At 37.2% G+C, this 26,617-nt stretch overlaps 1 protein-coding gene across 1 annotated transcript; it reads left to right on the top strand.

The window, feature by feature from the left end:
- Window positions 1–151: 151 nt before the first annotated feature.
- On the top strand, window positions 152–26,136 carry ANKRD40 (ankyrin repeat domain 40). Its single transcript, XM_031966398.1, has 5 exons — window positions 152–453; window positions 15,533–15,681; window positions 20,953–21,429; window positions 22,625–22,806; window positions 23,605–26,136. The coding sequence occupies exons 1-5, from the start codon at window positions 320–322 to the stop codon at window positions 23,749–23,751; spliced, it is 1,089 nt and encodes a 362-aa protein (XP_031822258.1). The 5' UTR covers window positions 152–319; the 3' UTR covers window positions 23,752–26,136.
- The last annotated feature ends 481 nt before the right edge of the window (window positions 26,137–26,617 follow it).

Genomic DNA, 26,617 nt, shown 5'->3' with positions numbered 1-26,617 from the left:
GCCGGGCTAGTCGGCCTCTCTGGCCATAGGAACGGAAAGCATCTAGGTCAGGGTTGTCACCAACAGCGCCCCCAGAGGCGGAGCCGCGGGCGAGCTGAGCGCACTCCCGAGGCGGGGCGGGGCGGCACCGGGGAGCCCGGGCCCAGGGCGGCACACTCTCCGCGCCCGCTCTCGCTCGCGCCGGGCTCATGGCCGAGGGAAGGCCGCGGCGGGGGCGCGGGCAGGGGCGCGGGCGGGCGCGGCGCTGACAGGCCGCGGGAGTCGCTGCGGGCTCGGGCTGGAGGGCTACGGGGAGAAAGCGGAGGCTCCCGGGGTAAAGATGAGCGCCCAGCTGGAGGAGAAGGAGCAGCAAGAGAGGCTGAGGGAGGCCGCCGCCCTGGGGGACATCCACGAGGTGCAGAAACTGGTGGAGAGCGGGGTGGATGTGAATTCCCAGAATGAGGTCAACGGCTGGTAAGTGGCCGGGCCGGCCGTTTGGCCTTCTCGGCGCTTTGCACGGGCCGGGGCCCATCCCGCTGTGCCTCAGAGTGGTCCGAGGTCGGGCCGGGGCCCAACCTCCAGACCCCGAATCCCTCTGTGGGGCCGCCGGGGGAGCGTAGTCGGGGCCCCGCAGCCCTCGGTGCGCGCCCCTCTGGGCCCGGCCTCTCGGGGACCTGCGTGCGCGCACGTAGTAGGCGCTTAAATAGGGCTTCTTCCCTTCCTCTCGGGACCCCTCTCCTAGAGCTCCTCGTGGGGGGAGGCAGCTTCAGTTTTTCCTTGGTGTCCCCAGTCCCCGGCACATTTTGTCCTGCGTTTGGTAAGTGCTTAATGAATATTTGTTGAATTTTGCAGCAGCCAGTCCTATAGACCCAAGATGGAAGGAAGGGTGGTGGTGAGCAGGCTCCGGACTTAAAGTGCCAGTTCCTTCTCCTTCCCCTCCTCCCTCTCCTCTCCTCTCCTCTCCCCTTCCCTTCTCTCTCCTCTCCTCTCTCTCCTCTCCTTTTCTCTTCTCTTCCTCTTTCTCTTTCTCCTTCTCTCTCTTCTCTTCTCTTCTTCTCTTCTCATTTCTTTTTTTCCTTTCGCCTCTTCTAATTCCTTTTCTCCTTTTCGCTCTCTTCTCTAATTCTCTTTCTCCTTTCCTCTTCTAATTCCTCTTTTTTCTCTTTTAAATAACTTTCATTCCTTTTTCTTCCTTTCCCTTCTCCTAATTCTCTTTTTCTTAATTTTCCTCTTTCTAATTCCTCTTTTTCTCCTTTTCGCCTTTCTGCTTTTTCCTTTCTCCTTCTTTGTTCTTTTTCTCTATCTCCTGATTCTTTCTCCTTTTCGCTCTCTTCTCTGATTCTCTTTTTTCTCCTTTTCGCTCTTCTCTAATTCTCTTTTTTCTCCTTTTCATTCCTTTTTCCTTCCTCTCTGAATTCTTTCTCCTTTTGCTCTTCTCTGATTCTTTTTTTCATTCTTCTCTAATTTCTTTTTCTCCTTTTTACCTCTGATTCTTTTCTCCTTTTAGCTTTCCTGATTCTCTTTTTTCCTTTTGCCCTTCTCTATTCTTTTTCTCCTTTTCGCTCTTTCTCCTTCTCTTTTTTTCTCCTTTGCCTCTTTCCTAATTTTTTCTCCTTTTGCTCTTTTCTAATTCTTTTTCTCCTTTTAGCCTTCTAATTTCTTTTTTCCTTTTGCCTTCTCTAACCTTTTTTCTCCTTTTACTCTCTTCTCTAATTCTCTTTCCTTTTTCTCTTCTATTCTCTTTTTCTTGCCTACAGCTCTCTTCTCTAATTCTCTTTTTTCCTTTTTAGCCTTTCTAATCTACTTTTTTCTCTTTTAGCTCTCTTTAATTTCTTTTCTCCCTTTACTCTTTCTATTCTTTTCCCTTTTTCTTTTTTTCTCTTTTTTTTTTTAAACCCTTCTTTTTTTCTTTTCTTTTTTCCTTTTTTTTTTCCTTTTCCCCTTTTTAAAGCCCTTAAAAGGCTAGGGGTTTTGGGGAATTTCCTTCCAAAACCCGGGATTGTTTTTTTCAACCCTTTACCCAACTATCAATTTCTGAAGTTGTATAACTTAAATTTTAAAGGGTTTTAAATGATTTTTCCAAAAAATTTTAAAGGGAAAGGTTTTTAAAAAAAGTTCTTAGGGAAACCAATTGTCCATGCCAAACTCAAATTTTTCCTGTTGCTTTATTTTGGTAAGAAACCCCTTTCTTATTGAAATAGGTTTTTAATAGTAAAATAGAAGTTACACATTTTTTGATCCATGAAGATATTTATAAGATCCCAGATTTAAAGCTGGAAGGGACCTTTTATGTATTTAATCCAGTTGTCTCCTTTTGTGTTAAGACCCCAAAAGTTTATATGATTCATGCAGGATCACACAGGGTCTAAATGGCGGAGCCATGCCTTCTGACTCCAAAACCTTTGCTGTATTAGTCTCCTCTTTCTACTTCTTGACTCCTTTGACCCAAGCATATGGCATTTTCCTCATGTCAGATGATAGACTGAGTTGACAAGACTTAGCTAGTTGAATCAGCAGATATCTAGATGGTTTATTTCAGGTTTATTACAGCCTTATTTTACAAAGGAAGAAAAAGGTCCAGAGAGGTTAAATGATTTGTGTGGAGGTTGCAGAACCAACATCCAGTCCTCCATGTCCAAATTTCCTGTTCTATCTTTGCACTGTACCATGCTGCTTCTTGAACAGTCTGTTTAGTGTGAAATTGAATGGTGATGATCCTAAATTCTTTAGGGTTTAATCAATATTTGTTGAGTACTTGCCTTCAAGAAGAATATCATAATCATAAGTTTGATAGAACTACTTTAATTCATTTGAGAAGTAGAATTTCTTTTGTTAGCTATGAACTAAACCAAGTATTTTCAAATAGAGAGCCTTTCTTACTAATCTTTCTAATACTAAACTGTGCCAGTTTGTCTCTTGAAGCCTCAGTTTCTCTGGCATTACAATCTCAAAACACCATTTCATTTGGTGTATAAAAATATTGGACCATGGGCTTAGGATATCTGGTTCTGGTGTTGATTTATCAAGTAAATTACCTTATTTTTCTGAGCCTCAGTTTCTTCAAATATAAATTGAGACTTAGATGATCTCCAAGATACTCTGGGTCCAGTGTGGCACAGCAGAAAGAAATCTGGATTTGGAAGATTTGCACTCAGATCTACTTCTGTCCTTAGGAAGGTCATCTAAACTGAGGTCCAAAGGGACCTCAGTTTCCTCAGATATAAAATAAGAATCTTGGACAAGATCAGTCTGTCAAACAGAGTAAGCACCTACTGTGAGCCCAGGGGGATACAAAGACAAAAATGAAGCACATATTCCATTAGGAGAAACCATACAAATGAATATCAGTAAATACAAAATTTTGTATAAGGGAATTGGTTGGAGGAGGGGAGATAATGGTGTCTGGGAATGGGATTAGGGAAAGGCCTTCTGTAGGAGATGTTTCTTGAGCCAAGCTTGGATCATAGGAAACTAAGAATTTCTAGGGGAAAATGTGAGGAGACAGGGCATTTCAAGAATGGAGGATATCCTGTGCAAAGACAGGGAGATGGGAGATAGTCATTCATAAGAACAGGTAGGCTAGAAAAGAGTTTGAAATGACCCAAATCTATGCCTCCATTTGGTGGTGGACATTCAGAGACAAAAATGAAATAGTCCTTTGTCCTCAACTTACCTTGGGACACAATGAACTAGAACATTATATAAGTAAAGAACTATTAAGTCATTCAAAAGTAGTTTAAAGAGGGGAGAATGAATGCTAACTGCTTAAGCATCAGGAAAGATTCCACCTTCTTGCTCTGTTTTGTGCTATCTCTGTTAGAAATAAGCCACTTATGTGACATGACAAAAGAATGCCTTATATGCATGATTTTCAAGCAATTTCTCTTTCTGTGTCCTTTTTTCTAGCACTTTTTTTTTTAGTTTTTTGGAAAATATTTTTATTATTTACTTTTAACATTCTTTTCTTTTTAAATTTTGAATTCCAGATTCTCTACCTCTACTTAATCCTATACCCACTGTGAAGGCAGACCATATGTTGGCACTTATACATGTGAAATCACGTTAGCCATATATTTTTAAAGCAAGAAAAATAAAGAAAATGAGAAAAATTACACTTCAGTTTGCACTAGAATTCATCATTTCTCTCTAGGTGGATAGCATTTTTTTTGACATAAATACTCTGGAATTGTCTTGGATCATTGTATTGATCAGATAGCTAAATTCTTCATACTTTATCATTATTTCAAGTGTCACTACATAACGATCTCCCAGTTTTCACTTCACTTTGCATCAATTCATATAACTCTTGTTGTTTTTCTGAAACCTCATCATTTCTTACATTAATTATGTCTATTTTTTCTTTTGCTTTGTCTGAGATCATGATTGTTATTTGTGTCTTTTTTACTTCAACTGAAGCATATTACATTCTTTTCCAGCCCTTTAACTGTGTGTGCTATTTCATGTGTAGTTTTTGTAAACAATATATTGTTGGATTTTAGTTTCTGATCTATTCTGCTCTTTCCATTATGGTTGAGCTCATCCCATTCCCATTTACAGTTATGATTGCTTACTATGAATTTCCTTCCATGTTATTTTCTTCTGTTTCTTCCTCCTTTTTTAATCCTGTACCACCTCAAAAATCTATTTTGCTTCTAACCACTTAATCCATCCTCTCTTTTATCCTTCCTGCCTCCCCCTTTCCCATCTCTTCCCTTCCTGTTTTCCTGTTGGGTAAAGTTACATTTCTATAAACAACCGAATATGTGTTTTTTCCTCTTTGAACCAATTTTTATGAGAGTGAAGTTTAAGCATTGTACCCATCCCCACCCTCAGCTTCCCTTCCTTCTTGCATGCTTTTATTTGTGAAAATTATCCCCATTCTACCTCTATCTTCTCCTTTTTCTCAATACATCTTTTTTCACAGATCATTCCAGCATAATTGAGTCACACTCATGTCCTCTGTCTATAACTCCTTCTAACTGCCCTATTAACGACAAAAGTCTTAGGAGTTATGTGTATCATCTTTCCATATAGGAATGGAAGCAGTTTAACTTTATTGAGTCCCATATGATTATTCTTTCATGTTTGCCTTTTTATCTCTCTTGAGTCTTCTATTTGAATGTCACATTTTCTATTTAGCTTTGATCTTTTCATCGGGAGTGCTTCTATTTCATTAAATATCTATTTTCCCCCAGAAGGATTAAACTAAGTTTTGCTGGGTAAGTTATTCTTGGTTGTAATCTTAGTTCCTTTGCCTTTTAGAATATTATATTCTGAACACTTAGCTCTCTTAATGTGCAAGCTTCTAAATCTTGTGTGATCCTCCTTGTAGCTCTGATATTTGAATTGTTTCTTTCTGGATGCTTGAAGTATTTTCTCTGACAGGGGGAACTCTGGAATTTGGTTATAATATCCCTGGCAGTTTTCAATTGGGGTTATTTTTCAGGAGGTGATGGGTAGATTCTTTAAATTTCTATTTTGTCCTCTGCATCTAAGATATAAGGGCAGTTCTTCACAATTTATTGAAATATGTCGAAGATCTTTCTTTGATGATGATTTTCAGGTCAATAATTCTTAAAAATCTCTGTTCTTGATCTGTTTTCCAGATCAGTTGTTTTTTCTAGTGAAATGTTTTACATTTTTTTTTTTAACTTCTTTGGTTTTTTTTGTTTTTTGATTTCTTATAAAGTCATTCCCACTAGCCCAATTCTAATTTTTAAAGAATTATTTACTTCAGTAAGATTTTGCACTTTTTTCCTTTTTGGCCAAATCTTTTTAAGGAGTTTTTTTCTTCAATGAATTTTTGTGCTTTTTTTCCCATTTGATCTATTCTGGTTTTTAAAGAGTTCTCATCAGTGGATTTTTGTCCCTCTTTTACCATTTGGCCAATTCTGTTTTTTAAAGTGCATTTTCTTCAGTAATTTTTTATACTTCTTTTACCAACCATAAGTGTCTTACATCACTTTTTTTCTTTTTCCATTTTCTTCTGTTTTTATTTCTTTAACTCTTTGAGGAATTCTTTTTGAATTTGGGTCCAGTTAGCATTTTTCTTTGAGGCTTTTAAAAAAAGCGGTTTAAACATTGTTCTCTTCTGAATTTCTGGTTTGGTCTTCCTTTTTCACTTAGTTTTTTATGATCCGATTCTTTTTTTTGTTGTTCATTTTTCTAGCCTTTTTTTTTTTTTTTAAACTTTGAATTTTATGTTAAAAGTTAGGCTTTGCTCACTTCAACTTCAGGCTTTTTTGTGCATTTGTTTTCAGAGTTAGTTCTAGGAGGTCTCCAAATTCTTGGTGCTTCCAAGGTGGTGTGATCCTGGGACAGGTATGGTCGATATTCTGATCTGAGTTTTTACCCAACAGGGGTCCTTGGTCTTGTATAACTACAAACACTAGCATTCCTTTTTGCTTGGGAAGTGTAACCATGACCAGAACAAGGGAACGATCTGTTCCCTTGTGATTGACTCTCAGCACTCCTCTTCACTCTGCCACTGGGACACAGAACTGCATATGGGCAGTAGAGTTACCAATTGGTGCCAGTTGCATGCAATGCCAGCAAATGGTCCCCTCGAATCTCTAGTTATTTGCCCAATTCCCTTACCGTCTTTGGACTGAGAGCTCTCAAAGCTGCTATTGCTGCTGTTAAGTGTGGGCTTTGGATGCATTTCCACCACAGTGTCACAAGTTTGTCCAACTAACCTCAAGGTTTTATTGGGCTGGGGAAAAACTTATTCCAACCTTTTGTTGATTCTGCCACTCCAAAAATTTGATTTATGGCATAATTTTAAAGTGGTTTGGAGGGAGTATTGGGAGAGTTCAACTGGGTAGCTGCCCCTAATTTGCCATCTTAGTTCCAGCTAGTATTTTTTTATAAGCTTTTAAAAAGTCGTTTGATTTAATATGGCAAAGAGAAGTGGAGCAAAGGATATCCTTTTTTTTCTTTATAGTGGATTCAATATCCTTTTTTTTCTTTATAGTGGATTTTTTTTCCCTTTAGCTTTTGCATTTAAAACACACTAACATTTATTTAGTATGTCTGGGAAAATCTGTTAGGAGTGAAACAGTGGTGCCTGTCCTAAATTCCTCATTTTTACAAATTAACTGAACATTTATTGAACATATAAATACAAATCATTATGAAAGATGCAGAAATGAAAAGATATACTTCCTGTTCCCCTCCACAGAGTTTATAGCTTAGTAAGAAGAGAGGACAAGATGTGAAAACAAATAAAGGTAACACATAGTATCATTAAATTAAAAAAAAAAAAGTTAGAATTGTGGAATCATAGAAGGCTACATTTAAATGAAGCCTTGAAGGATGGTAAAATTTTAATTTCAAGAGGTAGGGGTTTCAGGAATTGGGAACACGGGTCAAAGGCACAATGGTGTGGGAAAACTGGATTCTTTAATACTGGAGGGCCATGAAGAGTTGTTGTATGAAGTGACAAAAAGTGAATTGAAGCCCGAGTAAGGAAGGAAACCTTTTTACACCTTGATAAAAAATTTTCACCTGACTTGGTAAGTAGTGTGAAGCTGTTAAAAATTTTTCAATTAGAGGCATAATTCGATCATTAAATTGTCAGTAATGTCGTAGGATGGATTTGAAGTTTTTGAAGTTAATTAGAAGCTACTGGAACAGTCCCCAAACAAGAAGTCGTGAAAGACTGAACTAGATGGGAATAGTGGCAATAGACAGGAGTAGTAGATCAGGAGTTAACAGATTATTTGTAGGGAGAAGGAGGACTGAAACGTGACACATGATTTCTATGTCAAGTAACTGAAATAGTTAAATCAGGAGGAGGAACAATTTGGTGTGGCTGAGGTGAATTTGACAACTAGAACTTCTGATTATACTTATAGCAGGCATTTAAAAGTCCTGGTGTAGAGCTGAGAGGTGGGAGAGAATGATTCATATTTGTTGCCCAGTAAATCACAATATCAGCAATAATGAGCATGGTTCAGTGACTCTCCAGAGTAAAAAAAAAAACTCCCTATATTAATGTGATATTCTGACTGCAAATCTAAAGATTTGAAGAGTTAAAGTTTCATAATTGATTACCATATCACTTGTAACCAAGCATAATATCTGCCGTTGGCGATTAAGGAATAAAGTACAGTGCTATGCGAAAGTTAAAAAATGTTGCTTGGGTACAAGGAGTTTTGAGTTAGAAAAGCCTTGGGCCCTGTAACTGATTTGAAAATGAGCCATGGCTTTCCACAGCTTTGCTATGTGTGATGTGATATTGTCAACTTAATCTCACTTTGCATTCAGATCCTCTTGTCTCCTTGTTTCAATTGTTTTGCTCCGTGGCCTTTATTGTTGTTCACCCTTGATATTCAAAGATGACCAGTGATGGCTTGTCTTGTATAAGAATTGGGTCTTAGTGAGGCAGAGCCACACAGACTCATCAGCTTCACTTTCTTGAATCCAGTAGCAAGACAAAAGCCAGGGGGACTGCTCTGGCCCAGAGTGCCGTGGATTAACTTGCCATTTTTGATATCTGACCAAGCTTTGAGAGCTTCCAGGGCCGGCTCCGGATGCCCTCATGGCTGTGGGAATGTTCTCATCGGCCATCCCCCTAATTCACCAATACATTTGAGTTCCCTTCCGTCTGGTTTGGCCTGTGTGCCGAGATGGTTTTACCCAGGGATGGCCTCTGCATGCTGTAACTTCTTGGAACCACAGGTGAAAGGTGACATATGGATATCCAAAGTGAATGGGCAGCCTGAAGAGCTCAGCAAGCCCTCTCACTGAGATGCTAGTTCTCTCTGAACCCCCATATAGATCAAGGACCTAGCTGTGAATTGTCACCTTCGCCTTCAGCTTGTGCAAACAGATGATTTACCTCCAGTGAGTGAATACTTCCAAATGGAGCCTATTTTTCTCATCATACTCCATTCAATAGAAGTGCTCACTTATAATTGCTTGCTTTTCAGATCAATATTACCTACATGCCTACAATCTACAGTCATTTTAACTGTCTAGAATCAGGGACACATTGGACCAATCCACTCACTCATCTTCCTTGGGTGAGACAAGAAGATCAGTAGATGAAGTTCTTCCATTATTTTCCAAAAATAACATTCTGTCTGCCAATCCAGTAGCTTGTAATCCAAAGGCAAATGGATAAAAATATAAATAATATTTGGCAACAACAGGATTATACAATGATCAATTCTGATGACTAGGGCTCTTTCCAACAATGAGATGATTCAGGACAGTTCCAATGATCTTATGATGAAGAGAGTCATGTACACAGAGACAGGACTGTGGGAACTGAGTATAGGTCACAACATAGGATTTTCACTCTTGCATTTTGTTTTCTGTCATTTTTTTTTTTCATTTTGATCTGATTTTTCTTGTGCAGCAAGGTAATTGTATAAATATGTATGCCTATATTGGATTTAACATATATTTTTACCATGTTTAACACATATTGGATTATATGCCAGTTAGGGGAGGAGTAGGGGGAAGGACAGGAAAAATTGGAATACAAGGTTTTTCAAGGGTCAATATTGAAAAAATTATCCTTGCATATGTTTTGAAAATAAAAAATTTTAATAAATTAAAAAAGTTCTATTTTTAAAATGTGTGATATTGATAAAGTGTACCACTACAATATCCTTCTGTAATAAGAATACGTAAATAAATCAATCCATAAGCAACCAATCAACTGGCCCTTTTAGGAATTGTTCTAACTTGAGGGTTAAATTTTCTAGATGCCAAAAGGATTTTTCTATAAAATTTTCCTCCTCAGAGTAATGCCTTAACAGTGTCTTAAGAAATGGGACTACTATTATTTAGCACACCTATATTTGGTCTTGGCTTTGCAGTCACTTATTTCAGTTCATTAAGGGAAGTGGGATGCTTCAAAACAGGTTAAATGATTTGCTTTTTATACCTATAGAATGCATTTTGCACTAGCTGCTGGGGATTATTTTAGTCATTGAATCATTTCAGTCATAGCTAATTCTTCTTGACCCCATAGACCTTTTTCCTTATGGTTTTCTTGGCAAATATATTGGAGTGGTTTATTATTTTCTTCTCCATTGGCAGAGTTTAAGTGCTTAAAGCCACATAACTAAGAATTTTCTAAGGCTGTGTGTGAACTCAAGTCTTCCTTACTCCAAGCCCAGCATTTACTATTGAGTAGATTTCTCAGTAGATATTAGTTATTCTTTAATTTCTTTTAGGCAGAATCATATGACTATATGCTAATGACATTTCTATCTAATACTAAAACTATAGCTCTTCACAGCATACATAACTTCTTTGTCTAAATAACTTACTCAGAAATTGCTTTTGTGGAAATGGGCAAGGTATATTGGAACAATATGTGAAGGTTAGGGAAAATATTTTGTTTATTTGCATTTAAATATAAAATTTTCTTCCCAATTAAAATCTAGACACTGACTTATTTAGCACATAATACATTGTGTACCTTTGAGAAAAGAATTATAGGTAAATGTGAAGAAATTGAATCATTATTTTCCTGGAACTTATTACTTCAGATTCAGTTCTATAAATCTTCTACCCACTCTAGCTGGGGCATTCTTCCTAACATTTTTGTGAGTACCAGTGGAGCACATGTACTGCCTTTCTGTCAGTTTCCCTTAGCTCTCCCTATAGTACCTGGTTAGTACTCCCCAAAAGGGGAGATGTTGGAATCTTTACTAAAGTGTTAAGACATTTCTTTACAAGGTGTTCAAGACATTGGAGTTAATTTAATCTTAAGAGTTATTTTGGGCCAGAACTTGAAACAAGATACTAAGTGGAACTGATTGAACAATGCTTGTGTTCACACCTTTAGAGAGCTCATAAAAGTACTCAATGGAGTTCACACATGTAGGGCTTAGTCTGAATTCACACCTCTCTCAGGACCAGAGAGCACTCCATAATCCCTGCCTCGAGAAGGAGGAGTTAACCTTTGGGAGATGATATATATGGAGGAAGCTCTTGGAGCGAAAGAGAATTTCTCTGGAACATCAACAGGGCTCTGAGACAGAACACTCTGGAAGAAAAGACTACTCGCCACAGACTGGAGATTGAGAAGACTCAAGTCGGAGCTGGCTGGAGGCTGAAGAAAGCAGAGGCAGAAGCCAAGGACAAAGCTACAAGATCTCTTGGAGCCAGGCAGAGAGATAGGCCTCAACTAACCTGGCTAATTTGTAAGGAGAAATAAACGTTTGCAATTTTTAGCAGCTGGCTGCGATTTTGGATTAATTATTGATTGCAACGGAGACTAAGACAGCCTTCCAAGGAAGACCACCACAACCTTGTCCAGTCATATACTTTTTTTGTGACATACTTTGCCACACTTTTCTCATGCACTATTTGGTTGGTAGTATGTTGCCATTTGCTTACATCCACTGTTCTCTCCATTGCTTTTTGGGACATTCTCGATTTTAATTCTCCTAAGACACATATTCCATGACTTGAAATTACATAACATTATTATAAGAAAATTGACATTTTAATAAAGATAATTTTTTCTTTCAGGGAGAGACTTGAGGCTACTAAAAGCAGTATACAGCTTCCTAGAAGTCAGTTCAGCTTTTTTTTCCCCCCAATTCTGGGCCCACCTCATTGCTCATGTTTAAAGTATGTTAGTGTTTACTGGTGTATCCTCTGTTAGTGACAAACACTTTTGGTAAGCATACTTCTCTCTCTTTTGTGCCTTATTTGTTACCAATGATCAGTGATACAGTTAAAGTTAAATATTTAAAAGTTTAAGTCGGGGCAGCTAAGTGGTGCAGTGGATAGGGCCCCAGCCCTGAAGTTAGGAGGATCTGAGTTCAAATCTGGCCTCTGACACTTAACACTTCCTAGCTGTGTGACCCTGGGCAAGTCACTTAACCCCAATTTCCTCAGTCAAAAAAGAAAAAAAATAAAAGTTTAAGTTAATTGTTGCTATCTTTTTTATTTTTATTTTTTTTGTTTTCCTTGTTTTGTTTTTTCTGGTTATACATGTGTGTGTTATATATATATATACATATATATATGTATATATATATATTTTTTAATAGCTTTTTATTTACTAGTTATATGCATGGATAATTTTACGGCATCGACAATTGCCAAATCTTTTGTTCCAATTTTTCCCCTCCTTCCTTACCCCCATCCCCTCCCCCAGGTGGCAGGTTGACCAATACATGTTAAATATTGTTAAAGTATAAATTAAATACAATATAAGTTATACATGTCCAAACAGTTATTTTGCTGTACAAAAAGAATCGGACTTTGAAATAGTGTACTATTAGCCTGTGAAGGAAATAAAAAATGCAGGCGGACAAAAATATAGGGATTGGGAATTCTATGTAATGGTTCATAGTCATCTCCCAGAGTTCTTTCCCTGGGTGTAGCTGGTTCAGTTCATTACTGCTCTATTGGAACTGATTTGTTTCATCTCATTGTTGAAGATGGCCACATCCATCAGATTGATCATCATATAGTATTGTTGTTCAAGTATATAATGATCTCCTGGTCCTGCTCATTTCACTCAGCATCAGTTCATGTAAGTCTCCCCAGACCTTTCTGAAATCATCCTGCTGGTCATTTTTTAGCAAAAAATAGTATTCCATAATATTCATATACCACAATTTATTCTGTTGCTTTCTCTTTTAAAGAATTTTTTATGAGGTTGACATATTCATGAAAGATATCTTGTTAGAGGAAAGCTTTTAGGCAGCAGTTTGCTACCAAATCAAATACCCATAATCAGTACAATAGTCACAGTGGTGGTATCTTATATTTCTACCCTTTTCAGATAGAAATTGTGTGACTGCAAAAATGTAATCTGCAATAGAAAATCATTTTGTGAAAACTTACTTGTTTATTTTTCACACATGCTTCAATGTTGCCCTTGATGAAAATATAAGTTATTCTTAAAGAAATTTTTTTTTGGTAGAAATTGGAAAATAGGTATATGGTTTGTAGTTTTAATACTTTCTTGTTCATCTTTTTTTTTTTTTCTTTTTTAACAAGTTTAATTTTTAAGGCTTTAGCATCCTCCATTCGTCCAAGTATAAGAATTGTACCTTCAATGTCTTCAAAATTATCTTGCCTCCACCAGAGCTTTTCTGTGTATTCTTGGTGTAGTAAAGTTGTCCTTTTTCCTTTCATTAAAGCCATTACTGTGTTCTTATGCATTCCTCGTCATTCCTCATCAAGAGCTGTCATTTTAAAGCCCAAATGTGGTGACTGTTATTAAGAAAAGAGAGTAGGTAAAAATATTTACACATCTTTTCTCATTTTCTTATGTTCGTAGTCCTTCTGGTTTTATTCTTAAATTCCCTGGTCATGATTTTGAACAAGATTTTTGCCTTTTTTTCTTTTCTTTTCTTTCTTTCTTTCTTTCTCTTTCTTTCTTTCTTTCTTTCTTTCTTTCTTTCTTTCTTTCTTTCTTTCTTTCTTTCTTTCTTTTCTTTCTTTTCTTTCTTTTCTTTCTTTCTTTCTTTCTTTCTTTCTTTCTTTCTTTCTCTTTCTTTCTCTTTCTTTCTTTCTTTCTTTTTTTTTTTGCAGAGACAATTGGGATTAAGTAATTTGCCCAGGGTTACACAGCTAGGAAGTGTATTAAGTGTCTGAAACCACATTTGAATTCAAGTCCTCCTGACCTCAGGGCGGGTGCTCTATCCATTACTCTACCTAGCTGACCTATTATACAAGCTTTTTGTAAAATTATTCCCCACTTTTTTCTTCTCCTTGCTTCTCACTGTTTTATGAGTTACCTCCTAATCACTGATCCTTCTCTATAATATTTAACAAATAAATATAATCCAGACTTGTTTTGCTTTTAGCTACTCTGTCTCTACTTGGCAAAATGAGCAAGTGTTGAGTGGTAAGGCAGTTTATAGGGCCTTTTCATCTCTTTAATTATGACAGTTGGTTTAGAATGGTTAAAATTTTTTAGAAAATGATAATGATCTGCATCAGCAGTATCTAGTCTCTTAGCCATTCCCCATTTTTTTTGGCATTAATAGCTTATTTACAGAGGTCACAGTGGAGTTGCCTTATATGTATACTTTATTTTTGTTTTTCTAGTTTGATATTGATTTTGATCTTGACTTTAACAAGTATTGTGGTCTGGCAATATATATATAGCTAGTGATAATGATCTGCATCAGCAGTATCTAGTCTCTTAGCCATTCCCCATTTTTTTTGGCATTAATAGCTTATTTACAGAGGTCACAGTGGAGTTGCCTTATATGTATACTTTATTTTTGTTTTTCTAGTTTGATATTGATTTTGATCTTGACTTTAACAAGTATTGTGGTCTGGCAATATATATATATAGCTAGTTAATTATAGTAATAAAATTATTAGTATGTTATTTCCTATTGTAATATAACCAAATTCATTTTTTTGTGCTATTACTTATTCACTATATTAAATACTTTTCAGTCTCCTTATCTTAAAAACAAATATTAGACATGGGCATGAGGCTTCTGTATTGTCTAAAAACCTTTGACTCTCCTTTTTGGTACTAGAACCAATATACTTTCACTGTCTTCCTCTGTTCACTTTTGCATTGAAGGCACCAATTTCTGAATATATGTTGATTTAGTCTGTAGGGTCTTCTTGAGTTTATATTTTTTTTTCTTTTTAATCCTTTGCAATGAATGTTGGCACACAAGCTGCATTTCTTTTTTTAGTGGTCTTGCAAATGTGCAATAGGAGGTATCTGTGAAATGATGTTTCTTGTTACCTGTAGACAAAATAAAATCAAATTCTTTATTTGCCTTTCCAAATATAATATGTAAGCCATCTTTGTTGCTACCAACTTCCTTTTATTTTATGTTTTCATTTTTAACAATAATAGAAAATTGATATGATTCATATATGTCCATCATTGGTCAATGCACAAGGATTTCACATTATAATACCAATAATTAAGTTAAACTTTATAGATGGTCTTAAAACAATGTGATTTTTTAAGCATTCTTTGCCCTCTTTCTCATCACTCTGCTACAGTTCCTGTAGAAAGGGAGGGAGCCACATAGGACTGAAGGTTATTTCATATTTTTCTTTGTTTCATGAGATGCTATAGTTAATCTCTCTGTACTTATTAGCTAGATGGATCCTCAGAAAGCAGATATGATTTATTGGGAAGAGATTATTATTACCATAAATAAACAGTACAGTTAAGAAGGTTTTCATTTAAAAGGAAAAGAAAAAAATTAAAAAGGAAAAAGTACTTTCTTCCCAGATGAACTTTAAAACAAATTTTTTTGTTGTTGTAAGAGTAATTTAGGTGGCAAAACAAAACTAAGACTATTGAAGTGGATCTGGTAAGAATCATTGAGCAGCACTGATGCACCTGAAATGCTTTTTAGGGATCACAAAAGTTTAACCTACTATGTAAAATTCAGTTTTAAAATGCTGTAAGTGATTTGGTTATTTACTTTTGTAAGGACTTAAATTTAGATTTGTAGACTCTTGATGTTAGCAATAGTTATCCCATAGTTAAATTTATTATGTAAGCCATTTGTGAAAAATAATTTTAAAATCTCAAATTCTTTCTTCCAACCTCTTTTACATCACTGTCATTTCTACTTAGGACCTGTTTGCACTGGGCATGCAAACGAAATCATGGCCAGGTGGTTTCTTACTTGTTAAACTCAGGAGCTGACAAAGAGATTCTTACTACAAAAGGTGAAATGCCAGTCCAACTGACATCAAGAAAAGATATCAGGAAAATTATGGGAGGTAAGTTTGGACTAATAAGTAACTTCTGGTTATATACAACTAACATTTATTCTCATCATGTTTTCTGTGCTATTGATTATATTAAATAATCATTCATAACCATTTAATAATAGTCTACTGTGTGCAGAGTATTATATTACATATTGGGGAAGGTATAAGATATGGATATAAGACACATTTTCTGTCCATTTATATCCTAGTAGAGGAATAAGATACAAATACAGATAATTATTATTTATATACAATATTACCTAATAAGTGTATTAATGCAGAGTTATAAAAATCCAAGATGGCAAATTGTTTCTAATAGAAGATGAGGGTGAAGCCTTTTTCATAGAAGAGGTAGTATTTGAATTAGGGTTTAAGGTATATGTAAGAATTAAATAGGAAGCAGAGAAAGAGAGAGCATTGTAAACATGAGAAAAAAATATGAGCAAAGAGATGGAGGTTAGATTATATGCAACATATTCAGGAAGCAAAGAGTAGTCCTGTTTAGCTGCACAGAGAGAAAAATGAGGGCAAAGTGATAGGTGGTTCCATATTGAGGAGGGCCTTGAATGCCAGGCAAAGGGAAGCTGTGGAGATTATTTTTTTTTTTTTTACTGGGCTGGAGTAGGGAAGACATGCTAGATTGATCAACAAGAAAACTTGTTTTGTCAATGGTATGAATTATTTTATTCCTGAAAGGAGATAGGAAGAACTGTTAGAAGGTTGTTGTAATAGTCCATGCAGGTGGTAATGAGGGCCTGTCCTAGAATGATTGCAGTTGGGAAAAGAGATAAATGGGAATACTCTTACAAAGGTGAAATTGATAGAACTTGATTGGACATAAAGAAAGAGAAAAAAGAAAATTAAAAGATAATTCAAAATTCTGAGCATGAGACAGGATAAATGGTGATATCTAAAAATAGAACAAAAGTCAAAGTTTAAGGGGAAAGATAATTGGCTTTAGGCATGTTGAATTTGAGGGCCTGGTGGGACATTCAGGGAGAAGTGACTTCTAAGGAGGAAAGAGTCAAAATGGCAGATTAGCAAGAAGCAATACTCTGAGCTTCTCCCCAAACACTCCAAACAGATCTAGAAAATGCACCAGGCTGAGGCAGTTAAGTGGCACATTAGATAGAGTGCTGGTCCTGGAGGCAGGAGGACCGACCTGAGTCCAAATCTAGCCTCAGACACTTGCTGTGACTCTGTGCGAATCACTTAACTCTGATTGCCTTGTCAAAAAACAGAAAGAAAAAAGTGCGTTGTGATTGTGAAATCCAGAAAAGTCACAGTGCTTTGGCCAGGCCAGGTTGGCATTAAAAGGTCTGTGGACACTGGAGAGGGGCTTTAGTCAGGAGGATATTGAGCTCAAAGCATTCTTACCCAGCTTGGTGCTAGGTAAGGGTGAGAGGAGGTTCCAGATTCACCACTGGCAGGTTCACCACTATCTAGCTCCAGCTCACAGGTAAAAGGCAGTCCCTGGTAGGGAGGCTGGAGAGGCCCTGGGTACTGGACCCAGAATGGAGGAAAGTTCAGAAGCAGGAAGGAACAGAGAAGCTTAAGCTGTAGATGCTCAGTGGGGTTTCAGTTCCACCATCTCACCTAGCCTGAAGGATAACCAGGGCAGGATTGGTTCCCAGACCTTTGACTAAACCAGCAGAGTTTTCTAGACAGCTGACAGGGGCCAAGCCCAGGAGTGTTCTCTTGCCCAAACTTAACTTAGAACCTTGTGGCCTCAGACCAGAAGGACAGCAGTCAGACTTTGATCTAGATCAGAGTACTTTGGAACACCAGCCAGTCCTTGAGATCCCAAGAGAACACCCCACTCCCTGTTCTGAGAACATAGGCAGTGGGACCAGGGCATACCTTCCCCTGAAAGCACGGCAGGACCCAACCCGAGCATCAAGTCTGAAGTTGGGATGTAGGCTGGAAAAGCGAGCAAATGAACAAAAACCTCACCATAGAAACTTGTCCTCACCAGGGAAACTCAGGGTACAAACACAGAAAGAGAATGGTTCCAAAATGTTCTGCTTGGCCACAAACTCAACTAGGTGATGAAGCAAGAGTTTTTAAAATCATTTTTAAAAAGTTTTTGTAAATAAAATAAAGAGCTTGAGGGAAAAGTGAGAAAGAATTGGACAAAAGAATTGGAGAGGGAAATAGCAGTTTGAAACAAGTCATGTAAAACCTTGTGCAAACAACAAATTCCCTGAAAATGAACCAAACAGAAGCCAATGACTTGATGAAATAACAAGATAAAAAGACTGGAAAAAAATGTAAGGTATTGCATATCAAAAGCAACTCACTGGAAAATCAGATTGCAAAAAAAAATAAAATAAAATAAGAATCATAAGACTGAGTGCCTTAACCAAAACAAGAGCCTAGATATCCTGTTTCAAGAAATCTTAAAGAAAAAATGCTCGAATCTCTTAGAATCAGAGGGTAAAGTGAAAATAGAATTCACTTGTCGCTGTCTGAGGAAAAAAAGAAAACATCTTGGAATATCATGGCTGAAATCCAGAACTTCCAGGTCAAAGGAAAAATACTTCAAATATCCAGAAAGAAAAAATTCAGGTACCAAAGAGCCATAGTCAGGATCAAGCAGCCACCACTATAAAGGAATGGAAAACTTGGAATACAATATTCCAGAAGACAGATGATATTTGTATACATTCAATAACGACTTACCAAGGGGTTGGGGATTGGATCTTTAATGAAATAGAGTACTTCAAAGAATTTGTGATGAAAAGACCACGTCAGTGTAGAAACTCTAATAAAGAGAAATATAAAAAGGTCAATAAGAATGAATAGTGATGAAAGACTAAACAAAGATAAACAGCTTACATTCAAAAATGGGAAGATGATAGATGTGTTCCCTTTGAACCCTATCATCATCAGGACTTATAGAGGGAATCCAATTAGACAAAGTCTAAGAGGAGTTCTGTTATATCTTGTTGATCTTAAGAAAAGAATGCAATAAGAAGGAAAGAAAGGAGTACAGTGAGTGAGGGAAAGAAAGGGAAAGTTAGGAAAAAATTCCCTCACATAATCAGAGTGCACAAGTGGCCATCTATACAAATGCAGAGCGAGTAGAAGCTCACTTTTCATCCGAACTGGTCAAAAGAAGTAATTACACAACACACACACAAAATCTAGTACCAAAATACGTTAAATTCAACAGAGAAATAGGAGTGAAAGAAAGAGGGTTAACTAGAAAGGATGGTAGATCAGGGATTAGTCCTAAATAAACACAAGAAAAGTCAGATCAAAAAGAAAAAAAAATAGAAAGGAAAAAAAAAATTAACAGAAAAAAGTGAAAATGTGATCCACATTTCAGTCCCCATGATGTTAGAAGAAATGATGAAAAGAATGAATTCCAAGAAACCTGAAAAGGATTATATTAACTAATACACAGTAAAATTAGAAGAATCAGAAGAACAATTTTTACAGGAAGAACAATGTTAAAGACGACTTTGAAAGACATTCAATGCCATGACCAATTCCATAGAATACCACTTATCATGTGACAGAAAGGTGATGCATTCAAGATAAGAGTGATGTGTTTTTGGACATGACCAATGTGGACATTTGTTAGCATTTAATAGAGGGTTTGTATTGTTTTGTTTTTCAGTGGAAAAGGAAGATGAGAGGAAGAAAAAAATTGTTCATTTAAAAAGTAGCATTTAAAAGAAAATACAAACATCAGAAAAAGGTCAAGGAGGATGAAGACTGAGAAAGAGATATTAGATTTAGCAATAAAGAGACCATTAGTGACTTGGGAGAACATAACTTTAGTTAAGTGGTAGACATGGAAACCAGATTGAAAGGGAAGATGAGAAGCAGAGGAAACAGAGTAGATATCATGGTGTTGTTTGGGGGGGTGGGTTATTGATTTGGGGGGAGTTGGGCATTGAAAGGAGGGACATATTTATAGGAAACAGGGAAGGAGCCATTGGCATATGGAGAGGTTAAGATTAAAGGGGGAACCAGAGGAGAGTAGGCTCCGGGGCAGACATTGGCAAGGAAAAGGATCACCTTATCTTCTGTGGCCATAACAAAGAGGAGAGAGAGAGGGATAATGCTGAAGGACTCTAGAGTATGACATTTCATTGGAAAAGAGGTTCTTGGTGGGTGGCTTTAATGGACTATGAGGTGAAACTCTTTACTGAGAGGGAATTGGGAGGCCTGGAGAAGGTCAGAGAAGGAAGAAGGAAGGGATTGCATGGAAGTGAGGGCTAGTGGAGACTAGGAAACAAAGTTGTAGTGACTGGTTACTATCTCCCCATCGCTTCCTTTGGCCTCATTCTGTAGTTTGGAGAAAAAGCAGAGACGGGGAGGGGTGACGGTAATCATGGTAGAAGATGGCAGGGAAAGAATTTAGGTGTGGCTGTGAGGACCCCTGCCTCGATGCAGTGAGCGGAGTCGTAGTTGTGTGAGAGAGGAGAAGAGGGTGAAGAGTCCCTTTAGATGTACCTGTATGGTAGGTCTAAAAAGAAGGTAAACGGGTGCTGAAGAGAGCAGAGGAGCAGCATTCTGACAGGAATAAGTTGGAAGAAAATCAAGGGGGTTATATATTGTGTCAAAGTAATGGAAGTAATGGAGGATGAAGACCAAGGAAGAGTCATTGGATTTGATGATTAAAAGTAGGGGGTCTTTGAGAAAACATTTTCAATACAGTATGGAGGTGGAAAGCCATGGTACAAGTAGTTAGGGAGAGAGTGGATAAGAAGATAAAGAGATGTTCATTACAGATGACTTTAAAAAAGATTTGGCGGTAAAGCAAAACTAGAGATTAAATGAAGTCAAAGAAAGCATTTTTTTTTAGAATTGGGGAAACCTCAGTAAGTGTAATCAAATGAGGAGCCAGTGAAAAGAAACAGAAATTGAAGATACATGAGAGAGAATGAGACTGCTTGAACAAGGTCCTGAAGGGGAATGGGAGGGAGTGAAGGAATGGATGATAAATGAAAAAAAAAAAAAAGAAAGCTCAGTTTCCTCAGTGAAGTAGGATGCTGGGTCATCTGCTCCAACTGTTGAAGAATGCTTTGGGGTAAGACCTTGGGAAAGAAAAGATTTGGAACAGATACTGTGGAGAATGAGGAGGTAGTTGATAAAGGTAAGATTGTTGAACTCCACTAAATTCCAAATTCATAGTTTGATTTCAGGATTCAGCATCCTGTATGGAAGAGAAGGAAATTCTTCTGATGTTAGTAATTTATCAATGGCCAAAGTATTTGTCATGCTCCTTTTCATTCTAGTTTCCTGACAATTTTTCTCCTTTTTTAGTGGAAGATGATGATGATGACCTTCCAGAGCTGAAAAAAGATTCAGAACTGCCCTTTATTCCCAATTATTTGGCTAATCCATCGTTCCCTTTTACATATACTACCACACCAGATGGTTCAGCTCAACTGCAAAATGGGAGATCCTCCACACCTCCTGCATCACCCCCGTCTGATCACTCACTTCCTGTGGTGCCACCTGGAGAAACACCCCGACTAGGGTCCTTTTCACATGACCATACCTCCTTGGCATTAGTCCAGAATGGGGATATGTCTGTCCCCTCTGCCATATTTAGAAAACCAGAAAGCACAAAACCTGGTCCAGTCTGTCAGCCACCTGTGAGTCACAATCGCTCCCTGTTCTCTCCTGTCACTCCCAAACCACCGGTGTCTCTGGATCAACAGAATGGGACTTTTACAGGACCAACACCAGCATTCCAGCCATTTTTTTTCACTGGAGCTTTTCCATTTAATATGCAAGGTAACATATTAGTAGACCTATCCTTGGGACCAAGTAGATAATACAAGTCCTATGTTTCATCTACTTTGTGAAGTACCAGGATTACTGGTAATGATAGTACAGGTATACATGAAGTACATAGTACTACATTGATCTGAAAAAAGAAAATAAAAGAAAACACACACACACACACACACACACACACACCAGTGTCTTGGGAAGTGATAAAACTAAACCCCAGTTTGATAGAAGGCAGAGGGGAGGAAACCATAATTTCTGAGGAGAAGAGCACTTAAAAACCAAGGATCTATATTTATAGTTCTATGCTATTCATCTGAGATGAGATTTTATGTAGCAAAATTACTTTTTTTTTTTTTTCTTTTTAGTGCTTCATCATTTTCAGGTGTGACACATTGTTTCTGATAGCTTTTCATACTTCTGACTTCAGAATTGTTTAGGCTTATTTTAGCAGCCAACCAGTTCACTAGCCTTTCATCTACCTTCTTTTCCTCTTCCTGCCATCCTATTATTCCTTAACAGTTGTTAAACCTGTTTCTCAACTTTCATTGACTGATGAGATTCTCCAACACTAAAATCACTCTTGTCCTTTCTAATATCTGAGACAAAAGCTCAAATTTATACAAGTATAGCTTATACTTTTAGAGAACACCATTTCATTCAGTATAATACATTGGAAACTTACCCAAATTCCCAGAGCAGATCAGTTGTTCAGTTCAGTAAAGTCCAATAGTTAAATACCTATGATGTCCCCAGCAGGGACAGGGAATAGAAATGAAAACAGTCCTTTCTCTCTAGAAGATTATATTCTAATGGAATTCTTTTCCCACTGTTCTGGAATTCCTGAGGACTGGGGAATTTTTAGAAAAGCCATTCACATGTGTGGTCTAATAGCATAGAATAATTGTTTTCTGATATTTTAATGATGAGCTGATCAAAATTACTTTTATTAGGATCCATATTTTAGGGCATAAGTCATGATAAGCTAAAGCTAGGATTGGAAATCAGAAATTTATTTTCCTTGTGGTGAATTTTTAACACTAAACTAAACTGTCTTAAGAGCAAAACTTTGATCTGGGAAAGATCTGAAATTAAATGGGATAAACCATATAGAGAGCTTTTTTGATCGGTTGGATTTCTTAAGAAAGCGATTAATTTTGCTTTTCTTTAAAATTACTTTTTTTTTTTTTTTTTAAAGAGCTGGTACTCAAGGTGAGAATTCAGAATCCATCTCTTCGAGAAAATGACTTCATTGAAATTGAACTTGATCGACAAGAACTCACCTACCAGGAATTGCTCAGAGTGAGTTGCTGTGAACTGGGGGTTAATCCTGACCAAGTGGAGAAAATCAGAAAGTTACCAAATACTCTGTTAAGAAAGGTAAGAACATGGGGTTGGGTAGGAGTATTTGTTTTTTGCTTATTTATTTCAAAATTACAATGTTGCATTGACATGCCCCAGTTTTGTTGGGGGTTTTTTGAAACCTGGATAGAGTAGTACAGGATAGAAATTGAACATAACGTATTCCTCCAAATTCATTTCTATCAAGCTTGGAGAGATTCTGTCACTCTTGAAAATATGAAAGAGAATGTTCTAGGTTAGTCACTCACCTGAACCTGGCCTAATAGTCATGTTTTCAGCTACCCTCATACTAAAGTAGTCAGGATTCCTTATGTGCCCTCTTCTAATATATCGGAGTTAAATCATATAAAGTATATTATAGCAAGATCTATACATAACCACCAGTGCTCTGGGCTTCCAATAGAGAGCTTGAGGAGAGCTGGTTTCTATACTGTGGTACAGTGGAATCAGGAAGCCCATGTCAGACACTCACTACTTCTGTGACTCCGGACAAATGAGATCACTTTGCCGTTCTAAATCTCTATTCTTTTCCCCTTAAAACGAATGATGGCAGGACTGCGGGGAGGATCACATGGTAAAACATGCAGAGCACTTTGCAAACCTTAAAGCACTGTGTGGGTACTATTGGTAATATATCCATATGTGTGTGTAACTCTGACTGCTCTGTCTACTGACTGGGCTTCTTTTAACCTTGACCACTGCCAGTATTTCTGGGATTTAGTAAATGTCACAGCGGGGATATCATACAGGATATTGTATATACATATGGAAACAAATGGATCCTCCATCATTCATTGCTACTCATTTTTGTTTTAGGACAAAGATGTTGCCCGGCTTCAAGATTTCCAAGAGCTGGAACTGGTTCTAATGATAAGTGAAAATAACTTTCTATTCAGAAATGCTGCATCAACACTGACTGAAAGGCCTTGTTATAATAGGAGAGCTTCAAAACTGACTTACTAACAGCATCAGGGATCCTTAGCACGGAGTATTGGGATGGCACATGTCAATTCCTGTCTAAAAATCTAAAAATCAAGGCTAATGCCCTAAAATTCTGCAGTTACCTGAGAGAGCCACAGATACCACAGCATAGTGCATACTAACACAGTTCTGGCCTGGAGCTGTCAGTGACAATTGCAGAGCAGATTAATTAACCTGTTCTGACCAAGTAGAAACCCCTACCCACAAGCAGTGGTGCTGCTCTTCCTTGTCTCTTGGTGCATAAAAACTCCTTGCTTAAAGCTTCGAATCCCTGAAAAGTTACCCGGAGAGACAAAAGCTAAAAGTTTCTTTATATGTGTTTTATCTGCAAAGTGAAAAAGCCCCTGGCAAAAAGGCAGAGAGAGGGTGGAGTCTGTTCTTAATCCAGACTGTCAAACACTACCTTGATGAGAGGAAATGCTCTTTTCTTGGTGCTGAATGCACACAGCTACCATTTAGTCTAAAACTAAATGGAGAAGAATAGCCTGAAAAACATATCTGACTAAGTACAGATTCAAAGCTTCAGTTTGTTGGGGGCAATACAGGTACTAGACATGAATTTATATGACTTGCAGCTATAAAGTAATATATTCATAAATGTTACTCAGGTTAAAGGTATTTAAAGCTACAGTAACATACCCTAGTTGTAAATATGCTGTCGACCAAAATAGCTTCCCTCTTGTTTTCCTTTGTAAAAATCCATTCATGACTGCTTTATCTGTTCACAGTATGAAAATCATCACCTAGAAAATAGGTATTTCTGCATTAACTTCTTAGTGGTCACTAGAGGTCTCTCTAATGCTTCCTAAACGAGTAATCAGATTTTTTTATTCCTTGAAGCAATTACTGTCATCAACATGCTTAATTTTAACATGTAAAAGAGCCCAAATGCTGCAGTCCCAGGGTCTCCACCTTCATTTTCCATTATAATTGAAAAGCAATTTTAAGGTTGTTCTGTCGCTGTTTTGAAGGTTATTGTGAAAAACATAGCAGAAAAGGGGTTAGCATCTTTATTTTTATATCAAAGATAAAGGTTATTTTAAAATTATTAGGATTTCTATGCAACTTGAAACTCTCTGTTGCTTTTATAAGCAAATTATGTTGGGTCTTTTGTGTTTTTCTACTTAAAGTCAATTGTAACCCTCACATGACTTTCTGGAATAAGTTAATTGAGAAAAACTGATTAAACTCTTGTGCATGGCATAAGAATTTTTTAATGGATTAATTCAAGGTTCTTTTTTCCTTCCAGTGTCTTTAATGCTAAAGAAAAGCTACTCTCTTGTTTAAACTAACAGCTTAACTTCAGAATAAGAATTAGCACACTTAAACAAACAAGATGGTGGGGGACAGCTGTTGAGTGGCATCCCTGCTGTCTTAGGAAGCATTTTTCCCCATAGTGCCTATAGTTTCCAAAGAAACTTAACTTCCTAACTGTGTTAACTTAATTTTATTGGTACACTACAATTTAGTAAGAATGTACAAAAGATGTCTGTGGAATAGAATGTTATCTTGAGGTAATGGCCTCCTGCTGCTACCTAAATGCTGAAGCTGGGTTGAGGTGTTTTTCAAAGCCAGCTTAAACTTGTATCAATCTGTTTTGCAACTTAATTCTTGTTCTACCAAATTACTGATTGTGACTTACCATTGTACTAGGTGTTTGTATAGTAGAATGAAGGTTAATTATTACTTACCTGCTTTCTCCTAAGTGGTTTAAGGTAGAGACCTCCCTTGTGCTTCAGCCACCTGGAAAGTGAATTTGCCCAAAAGTACTGTTTGCTTTGAAAAAAGAGTTAATATTATATTGAGGTGATAAAATCTAGGTCTCTTTCAGATGAAATAAGCCTAGTATGACCTCACCTTGAACCTACTTGGAATAAAACTCTTCTGGCTAGGTATGGTAGTAGTTAGTGGCTGGATGTGTCTCTGCAGTGTAGCAACAGGTAGACACACTCCAGGGTAGTTCTCAGGCTTATTCTGTCTATAGTCAGCTCTGAAAATAGTCAAAACAAAGGGACTTGGGGATCCAGAGGGGAATTATTGGCCTGTCATAGAGTTGCTCTAAACTGATCTCCTGTGGAAAATTGTTGGGTCAATTGGTTGAAACTCACATTTAGCATCTGAATTATAATGCACAGTTGCTGGTAGGTGAGTGTAATGTCTTAATCTATGCATTCAGAGAAATATTTTTATATGCTTTGTGTAATTTATAACAAGGATTTTTTTTAGCTTTGTTAACTGTGAATCTCCCCCAACTGCATAATTAAAGCATGTGTTCACACCATGTATCAACATCTGAAGATTTTTCTCTTCATGCATTGCTGACTATTTAAACATAACAAGTATTATTAAAATTAAATATTAACTGCCTGAAGTCTAGATTATTTCATTCCTGCTTTTTGTTAAAATAAGTTACAATATCACAACTAAGCATTAAACTAAGGGAAAATTTCAGAGGAAAGACTCTTTGGAATAATAGACATTTTCTACTCCTGGACCTTCTGCTGCAGTCACATTGTCATTGTCACAGAGATGGACATATTGTTTAGTGTCTTTTTTACAGTCCATAACATAACAGAAGCCTTTATTTCCCCAGAGCAGCCATGCATTTGAGAAATGGAGGTCATTCCTGATTAATCAAATCTGATGATAATTCCATTTACATTAAAGAACAGAGACTGACTTGGGCAATCAGCTTCTGTCATGGTATCAATAAGAACAGAGGTCTCAAAGGATAGGAAAGCAAGAACAGGCTTACACCTTCAGGTCTTTGGGAAAGAAGCTAAATTTATGGTGTTTTAAGGAAGTCAAAGTGGCAAAAAGTAGGCCTCATTCCAAATTGGCCTAATAA

The sequence above is a fragment of the Sarcophilus harrisii genome, chromosome 4, assembly GCF_902635505.1.
Source record: "Sarcophilus harrisii chromosome 4, mSarHar1.11, whole genome shotgun sequence".
Lineage (NCBI taxonomy): Eukaryota > Metazoa > Chordata > Mammalia > Dasyuromorphia > Dasyuridae > Sarcophilus > Sarcophilus harrisii.
This window is presented reverse-complemented; position numbering and strand designations above follow the sequence as displayed.

Bases quoted from the DNA above. Each gene is read 5' to 3' on its own strand.
- ANKRD40 (XM_031966398.1), top strand. From the start codon at position 320: ATGAGCGCCCAGCTGGAGGAGAAGGAGCAGCAAGAGAGGCTGAGGGAG. The intron at 454-15,532 runs GTAAGTGGCCGG...ATTTCTACTTAG, and splicing joins CAGAATGAGGTCAACGGCTG to GACCTGTTTGCACTGGGCAT. The intron at 22,807-23,604 runs GTAAGAACATGG...TTTTTGTTTTAG, and splicing joins CAAATACTCTGTTAAGAAAG to GACAAAGATGTTGCCCGGCT.